Raw genomic sequence first — 9060 nt, 5'->3', positions numbered from 1 at the left:
GCAGCTGCTGAGCAAGAGGGGGGGAATTCCCCTCGGCTCTCAGGGGCTGCCCCAGGCTGGGAACCCAGGCCAGGGAAAATCCCCTGAGGTGGAGACTCCCCCCTTGTGGACTGGCACCTGGATGGGGTGGAGGGCTTCTCAACCCCTGCAGTGAGGACAGCATGGCCTTGGGGGCATGTACTGGGCAGGCAGTCAGCTGGGCTTGCAATGGCAGACAGGCTGGGAGGCATGATCTAGTACCCCTTGGCTTTTGGCCTAGGTCAGCACAGGCATTCTCCTGCCTTTCCCAATGGAAAACTAAACATCAGTTCACTTCCTTATTGGTTCAGTCTATACAGCTTAGAGAAACCAGAGAAAATGGAATCGATTCCATTTCAGGCTTTTTGACTGTCTGTATGTAGCCATTTTGCCCATTGCCCATTTCTGTGTAGCAATCCTTGCGTGTAGAACAGTGATTCTCAGCCAGGATGCCACAGCTAATGCTGTAAAATCCTTTTAAGGGCAATGCAGATTGCTGCACAATATTAGCACTGCTAAGTGTTCAAAGACCTACACGATTCACCAGATAAGCCTAAAGATTTCAAGTAGGAATCCATAGTGTCAAAAACATTCGAAACCCATTGTGGTCTTTCTGATTTCTTTCCAACAGAAGAATTGCTTATTATTTTTCCATAGTCAAAAAATTATGGAAGGGGTGTCTGGAGTCTAAAAAGATTAAGAACCATTGTTGTAGAGTAAACACATGCCTCACAGCTGCAACTTTGTTTGAGCGTTCTTCAAAGCCAAACTGACATGGAAGAGAAAAGTGAGGAGTTGCTCCCAAAAGCTGCTGTCAATTCGGCAGCAGCTGTGACAGGGTTAAAGTTTGAGCAGCACGGTTTACAAGGAGAAAGTGAATGACATTGAGAACTTCCCTTCTCCATGTGCCCAGGAAGACAGAACAGCTTCCAGCATCCATTACAGCATCCCCATGCCTCAATTCCAGCACAAATATCAGTTTCCTTACTTAAACAGCACACTGAAAAATGTGGCTAATTTGAGGTGGGGGGTGCATATTTTATGCATGCAGTACTATGAATGCAGTACTGATTACGGTACTTAGGCACTTAAAAGTTATTTGCATAAAAGAATGCCTAATGTCTTCATGCCTGACCTTCAAGAATTCAGAAGCTTCATAAGATACCTCAGCTCCTTACACAGTCCATGGGGAGATTTAGGTACCTCACCGTGGGATCCAAATGAACGAACATACTGAGATTCTAGTTGCCTAAAGTCAGCATGCAGGTGCCTGCAGCCACTTGCAAGCCACAGGGTTCTCAATTCCTGCTCTCAGGGCTATTTCTATATTTGCATATCAGACAGTCCTGGAAGCAGGGATCGTAACCTTAGATGCCCCGTCCCGAGTGAGTAACTGGACTATTCTGCTACTCTTCTGGCTCTCTTTCCCACCAGTGTGGCTTACATCCATCCCCTGTACAATGGCACAGCTTTGGAGAGCAGTTCTACAGCGGAGAGCAGTTCTAACACTACCACAAAATAGCCATGTTAGTCTGAGACAAAGAAAAATACAAAACTGTAAAACACTTGGTTCAGAGGTGATGCCTTTTATTAGACCAACTACAAAATAGTAAAAACAATTCTATCTTCACAAGCTTCTGGGCATGCGCACTGTTCTTCGGGCTGAGGAGAAATAAAAAAATTGTAAAAGTCCTCTTAGGTAGAAAATAAACTTCAGTGCAAAATGAAATTGATTTCTTCAATCTCTCCTCAGCCTGAAGAAGGGTGCACATGCCTGAAAGCTTGCAAAGAAAGAACTGTTTTTGATATTTTTTAGTTGGCCTAATAAAAGGCATCACCTCTGAACCAAGCATTTTAGAGTTTCATATATGTATGTATGCATCCTGAATTAATATTTAAAGAAAAAATGTAGGATAACATTTTAAAGGTCAAACCCTGGTGTGTTTGTGCACTTTTGTACAAGATAGTACCTCTTTTTATGCTACTACAATAGTACCTTATTTGTACAGCATAAAATTAAAACAGCTCTTATTTCTGAAAGTGTTTGTGGAAAGAGACCCCTGAAAAAGTAGCATGTCTGGCAGGACAGTTTTCAAAATAGAGGGTTACTTTTCTCATGGCTGTTTTATAATATTATTGCTTTATGCATTTCCAACACTATTAACTGGTCACTAGCACGTAATGACTGAAGTTGAAAGCCTGTCACCAACAGCTGAATAGCTTTGTGTGACAACATTTAAGATCAGGTCTTCTGAAATGCAGCGCCTATTAATATGACCATCGTAAAGATTGTGCATAGCTGTCAGGACTAACATCAGATCATTTGTTTCCAAGTACAGCAGAACATTAGTAACACAGAGCTTGCTGCTTATCCCTTATGAGCACCTCTTTCCCTCTTGCTTTTAGCACATTAGCTGCCATAGTGTAAATTGCAGTTCCACTGAAATCCACCCTAAAATCTGCAACCACAGGAATCTTAAGGAAATACAGCCTAGTGCCTGGACTGTTTGGCAGTCAGCTATGTCTGTTTATTGATGGAAGTCAATTTGAGTTTGTACGTTAAGGTTTTGTTTTAGTGTGCAAGCTGAAAGTTGAGGTATGTATTGTGTTTGTGGTACCTGTTGGAAGTGGAAGTTAAAACTATTTGAAGTGTTATAGGCATAATGAAAGCAGAAAGAAGTGCACAAGATTTTTTTCCCCTGGCTTTTTACTTCCACACTTTTCAGATGTTGAGTTGATGAGGTGTGGTGTGGTTCAGACAACTGTCACAAACTAAAGTTCTTGTAATTTCTTAAAATGGGTTCTATACATGTTGGCATTAATGGGCATGTGTACATGACATGTCTTACTGTGCAGTTGCCTAGTTTACTGCAGAGTAAACGTATGCATTGTCACTGAAGCCAGCCCCAGGCTTGAAGTCTAGTAACCTCTCCTGCTCCAGGGCTCAGCTGCCTTTATGGCAGCTCCATCTGCAGGCTATAAAAGATTGCAGTCATTTTGTGCCCTGGGGCACGTGCACCAGAGAGCCTAAGGGCACTCACCGCAGGCCCTGTATCCCCCTGGGCAGGCCACAGCCCTGGTGTGTCTGCCTCCCAGCACAATAGCAGTGCTGCCTGGCACTGAACCACCACACACCAGCCAAGGCACTGCTGTCAGGTCAGTTGGATGCTGAACAGACCTGCAGACTGCTACAGCCCCTGACCAGCCCTGTCAGCTCCTCAAGGCTGCCTGCAGGCTGCTTCTGGCAGCAGGGCTAGTGCCACTTGCCTGCTGCACACCCCAGCAGCCTATCCTGCACCTGCAGGTACTGTAGGGCATAGCCTCTGCCACATGGCTGCTGGTCCCATGCCATGCCCCTGCACGGGTGCTGCTAGCAGCTGCCTAGGGCTGGCAATAGCCAGATGGCCACACAGGGGCCCAAACAGCCAGCACAGGACCTAGCATGGCCTCATCCTCACTATGCAGGCCCAGCACCACCCACGTGTGCATGCCCGTGCCCTCCACCCAGGGCCCCAACTAGAGCCAGAAGGAGACTAGTGACCTCATGGCACTCTGGGGCAACGTGGAGGTGCTGCGCCAGTTGGAGTGGGGCTGGCACTACAATGCTCACATTTCTGAGGCCCTGTCAAGCGGAAAGCAGGAGTGAGGGAATGACAGATCAATGCAGCAGTGATGCATAAAGGTCAAGGCTCTGTGCATGCAGTAGGTCACCATGACCGACCATATTTGAGCTAGCTGTTCTTTCCAAAACCATGCCCTTTATGAGGCAGCAGATCAGAATTTTGATGCCCTGGGACCAATGCCATAACCATGCCATAACCATGTGGTGGCTTGCCCAAGTCCCGAGTCAGAGGAGGGGTCCTCAGGCGTGTAGAGTTTCATCCTGCCCAGCTCCCTGGCTGCAGCCTCCAGCAGCAGCTCAGGGAGCCCTGGCTAGCACCTTCCTCAACAGCTATGCAGCTCCAGGCCCCGCCACAAGGAACAGTGGGCCACGTCACCACCAGTCATCAGCAGGGCCTGCTCCTCAAAGGGGAGGCAGCTGGGTGCCTACATGCCACACCCCACAGGCCAAGGACACCAGGCACAGCTGCACACCTTGGTCTGCTCGGAGGACCCCGCCCCCACCCAAGCCTCGGCCCCTGCCTAACCCACCTGCACTCCCCTGGCCCCAGGTTTCTCCCCACAGCACACAGAGAGGCGGGACACAGTGCAAACCATTTTTAAAACCAGGAATGCTTTTAAGAGGAGCAGAACTGAATGGGGCAAGGGTGGAAACAGGCTACCCACTGAGGGCTCGGGGCTCTCTGGCCTGCTGCCTTTGCCCCAGGAGCCCCACATAGGTTACACATCCCCTGTCTGCCCAGCAGTGGGGGGGGCACAACTTGCTGCCCTCACTGCTGCTGGGTGCGCAGGGATCACGTGCCCAGCGTGGGGCTCCCAAGGGAAAGGCAGCAGAGCAAAGAGCCACGAGCCCACAGTAAGCAGCCTGCATCCACCTGTGCACAAATCTGGGGGGGGCATATGCCCCCCCATGCCTCCCCCTGGGGATGCAAACAATGGCAGGGATCCACCCTATGCCCCCTGGATGAGCTGTCCATGACTATGTCCCACTCCATCCCCCCTCACTCCCCCCAACCCTGAGTACCATGCACTGCCCTGGCTGGGCAGCACCCCCAGCACCAGCCCCTGCCCCATTCTCTCCCTCAAGGCTCCCTGTGGGGGCCTTGATCTGTCCTGCCATGCCTCTTCCCTCCTCCATGCCCCTTCCCCTCTATACACTTACCTGCAGAGAGCTGGTCTCCATGCTGCCTGACTGTATTCCTGACTACACGCATGCATGCAGCCATGATGAACTCCAAAATGAACATGGGCCGGCAGTGTGGGGAGGCAGTCAGGAAGGCCAACCGTACCTTGTCATGCATCCACAGATGCATCTGGAGAGGGTCCAGAGGAGGGCCACTCGCATGATCAGGGGACAGCAGGGCAGGCCCTATGAGGAGAGGCTATGGGACTTGAACCTGTTCAGTCTCCAAAAGAGAAGGCTGAGGGGGGATCTTGTGGCCTGTTATAAACTAGTCAGGGCGGATCAGCAGGGATTGGGGGAGTCCCTGTTCCCCCAAGCACTGCCAGAAGTGACCAGGAATAATGGTCACAAGCTGACGGAGGGTAGATTTAGGCTGGATGTCAGGAGGCGCTACTTCACGGTCAGGGCAGGTAGGATCTGGAACCAACTTCCAAGAGAGGTGGTGCAGGCTCCTACCCTGCGGGTTTTTAAAAGGAGGCTAGATGAACACCTTGCTGGGGTCGTTTGACCCCAGTACTCTTTCCTGCCAAGGCAGGGGGTCAGACTAGATGATCTACTCAGGTCCCTTCCGACCCTAGAAACTATGAAACTATGCACATGCACATGGTGCCCCCTGTGTCTCATTCCCGGCAGTCCCAAGCTGGACACCTTGCAAGCTAGAATGCTGCCTGCCTGCAGGGGGAAACCCGCTGTTTCCTGAGGGAACCAGGCATCTGGGGGTCCTGGCCCCATAGGGGAGAGGGTACCCAGGTATCCAGGGCCCTGGCCAGAAGGCATAATTTTGGTAAAAATTATCGGCTACAGCGTCCAAACAAAAGCTGATGGCTGATGTCATTTCCCCATTTATTGGTGCCGATCCAGTACACAACGGATATATTGGTGCACCTCTAGTGTATATCTCATGCCTAAGCCCCATGGGGATCCACAAATGAGGGATTCCTCCACCTGTCTTATTTGCCATATCCAAGCTGGTATGTATGTTTTGAAAACATTTGCCAAATACAGAAAAATGCACTCGTGGCCCAACACTTTATTTTAAAACATGGCCCAAAGATGTGCTAGTGATACTGTCCCCTTTTTATTCCCTAGCTTGGTATACTCAGATTCAATTTTTTTGCCTGTGTAAAGATTCTAGGCCACAGCTTTCATGTCCATGGAGCTTTAAGAAATCATATACACCATTGCCACCAAGCAATAGTATTTTGGGGTGGGAACACAACTCACCCCTCCTATTGAACCCCTTGTGTTGATAGTAGCCTTATATAGAATTTAGATTATGGTTTATATGGGATGGTTTGGATGGGGATGATCCTGCCTCAGGCACAGGGTTGGACTAGCTGACCTCTGGAGATCCCTTCCACCTTGGCCTCTCTTTATGATTCTATGGAGTTGTTCTACTCTGCATGGAGTAGGTAAAGATTCATTAGAAAGATTCAAAAGAAAGCAAGAGGGAGCATGACTAGCTGAGTCTTAGGGTTCTCATTTAGTTTCCAGTCCCTGCTCTAATGATTATTTCTGCATTTTACCTGAATTTTTCATTAGATAAAATATATAAACAGTCCCCAGTGCAGTGACCAGAACCCTCACCTGTCTCAGGTGAGTGGCACAACTACTAAGAGTAAAATTAAACTCTCTGTTTCACCTAATGAAACTTGAATTGGGGAAACCACTAACCTGTTATCTGAAAGGAGGTACCGCTGTCACCTCTGCCTCAAGTTTTATTGTAAAGATCATCTACCTTCATTTTTAAAGATAATAGATGGGTCAAGAGAGACATCAGGCTTGTGATTCCTTAATTGAGGAGCCATGTCCTGAGAGCACAGAGTACAGCACCTAGGTCCCAGAGAGGGACAGGACTCAAAACACATTCCTCTGGTCAGTATTTCCCCAATTCACATATCTAGGTCTCCTTGCTCGGCATTCTTTAGACCACAGTCTGAGGCATCTAACATTCCCCATGAATTATACAGGCAACAATAATAAGCTAGATCAATGTTGCTCAACCTTTTAGGGTGATGGGCTGAGTGCTTGCAACTCAGCTGCTCTGTGGACCACCACTACCCTACAGCAGGGAAAGAGGGCATGAAAAAAGACTTGGATGCCAATGTCAGAAGGAGAGGAGGGAGACTGGAAGAGAGCTTACCTCCAGTAAATATTATCTACCATAGGGGAAGGGGAGCAAGGTGGGAAGGGAAAATGTAAAATTGTGCCTTCAATGAGGAAGAGGAGAAAGCAGTATGGCACATGGCAGGAAAGGGGATGGGCAGGGCCAAGCTGCTTGTTGCTGAACCCTTGTGCCACAGGCTGGATTCAGTCATGAGCCATAGGTTGAGCACCACTGAGCTAGATACGTGGATTCATAAACTGAAAACAATCAAATACATTTAAAATAATTTATAAAAGTTTGTGATTATGCATTTGATGCAGGGCATTACCTCACACAGAGTTTACACATGAAGGGATGTAGAGACTACAGTAGTAAAACTCCAAACAGTTTTCTGTCCTGAGTTTATATATCACTTTAATGCAAATGCCATTACTACAGGAGATTACACTTTGCTGGTGTAACCTGGGTGGTACTCCAAGAGGTACCCCCTCTCCAATTGAAGGGATCAAAGCAGGTGCACAAGCACTGTGGGAGGTGTAGGAACTCTCCTCTCCCTATAGAGCACAGCCAGACTACCAATGGGGACTTAATCATATACCTTTTAATACTGGGAACATAATAGGCATAAATCAGAAGGTATAGTGGACACTACAATGCCCCAAGGGGGCAGGATTCAACAAAGGTTAGACACTTACAACCATTGACAAAAAACAGGGTTAATATAAAACACAAACAGCAGAACAAACAATACGGGTTGGTGAAATATAAAAAGGCACAAAATGCAAAATGTCAAATGACAAGGAAATATAGGGCCTTGGTACCTGGAAAGGGAGAAAACAACAGTCCCTTTCCACTGCAAGATTTGCTTCTTGTTATCTCATTCACCCCAAGTCACCTCAGCAGGGACTTAAACACAGATCTCCCATGCGGTAGGCAGGAACGCTGCCACACAGCCACTACTGGCAATACTGCTGCAGTCGGCTAGGGGTCTTGACCTTCCCGGAGCCCTAGCCTCACGTCAAGCTGCCTGGTCTCTAATTGGAGGAGCTGGAAGCAGAGCTGGGAACCTCTCAGGTCACTGCTCAGATCCTTCCTGGAGCAGGGGGAGCCTCTCCTACTGGCTGCAGCCTCTCATAGGGGATCCTGGAGCCCAGTGGGGAGCCTCTCCTGCTGGCCACATGCCACGCTGCCTGCAGGTCCTGCTCTTTCAGGCTTTTCCAGGGCACTGCTCCTGCCCCGCTGGCTCAGCTCTGTGAGGCTCCTTCCTTGTTGTCCCTCACCGGTCTCTCCCCTGAGTCAGCCCACGCTGTCCCTTTTATCCCCCTCCAGGTGACCCAAGGGGCCAATGGGGACATGGGGGGGTGGGGGGAGGGGTGAGTCTCTGGGGCCTGACTGGTGCGGAAAGGGAATCCCAAATCCTCCAATCATCTTTGGCCCTTTCAAAACCCCTGGGGTAGGTCACTGCCAGCTAGCCTGTCACACTGGCAATCAATGGCAAAACACAATATGAAGAAAAGATTTAAAAATAGTATTTTTGTAGTAGTCTACAGGATTTCCAATGTCTCTGGCCTCTAGAAACATTAAAATCCTAGTCATACAAAAACATGAGATCCAGCCTGTTACGGATTTGTTACTAGTTCAGTCTTAAAAGGCCAATCCTAAGATTTTAATGCTGTTCTCAAATTAAACCAAAATATTTGCTGCTGCACTTCCTCAAGAGGCCATTCCAGGTAGGTCTTTGTGTTCATTAATTTCCTCAGTTTGCAGAACCTTTTGGGAATCGCCTTCCCCCGAATGGGCTCTAAAAGAATCAGAATAGCTGTATCATTGTTCTCATCAAAGAGGCGAAAGTGGGAGAAGTCCAGCTCATACTTGCACCACTCGCTCTGCACAAAGTGCTCTGACAGCACAAACAACGTCTTATGACTCTTCTCAATGGAGTCAATGATGTTATCAACGATCCACTTCCCAGGCACAAAATCCCGTTTGTGAAGACATAGTCTCAGAGGGGGGTTGGCATGCTCCAGTTCCTGTACCATTAACTCTTCAACCCATTCAGAGTCTCTCTCACTGTAAGAAACAAAAGCATCATAGCAGACATCCTTTGTTTGCACTTTCTGTGGCTTCCTTT

At 48.5% G+C, this 9060-nt stretch overlaps 1 protein-coding gene across 1 annotated transcript in view; it reads right to left on the bottom strand.

Annotated features, from left to right (window-relative positions):
• Positions 1–8478: 8478 nt before the first annotated feature.
• The window catches only part of TLR2 (toll like receptor 2), a 4496-nt gene continuing 3914 nt past the window's right edge, over positions 8479–9060 (bottom strand). The window contains exon 2 of the mRNA XM_019534335.1: positions 8479–9056. Coding sequence (XP_019389880.1) covers positions 8588–9056 — 469 coding nt within the window. The 3' untranslated portion in view covers positions 8479–8587. The remainder of the gene's footprint in view (positions 9057–9060) is intronic.

Source organism: Crocodylus porosus, unplaced genomic scaffold (assembly GCF_001723895.1).
Source record: "Crocodylus porosus isolate Cpor-Errol unplaced genomic scaffold, CroPor_comp1, whole genome shotgun sequence".
Lineage (NCBI taxonomy): Eukaryota > Metazoa > Chordata > Crocodylia > Crocodylidae > Crocodylus > Crocodylus porosus.
Note: the sequence above shows the minus strand (reverse complement) of the source record. Positions and strands in the feature narration are given on the sequence as shown.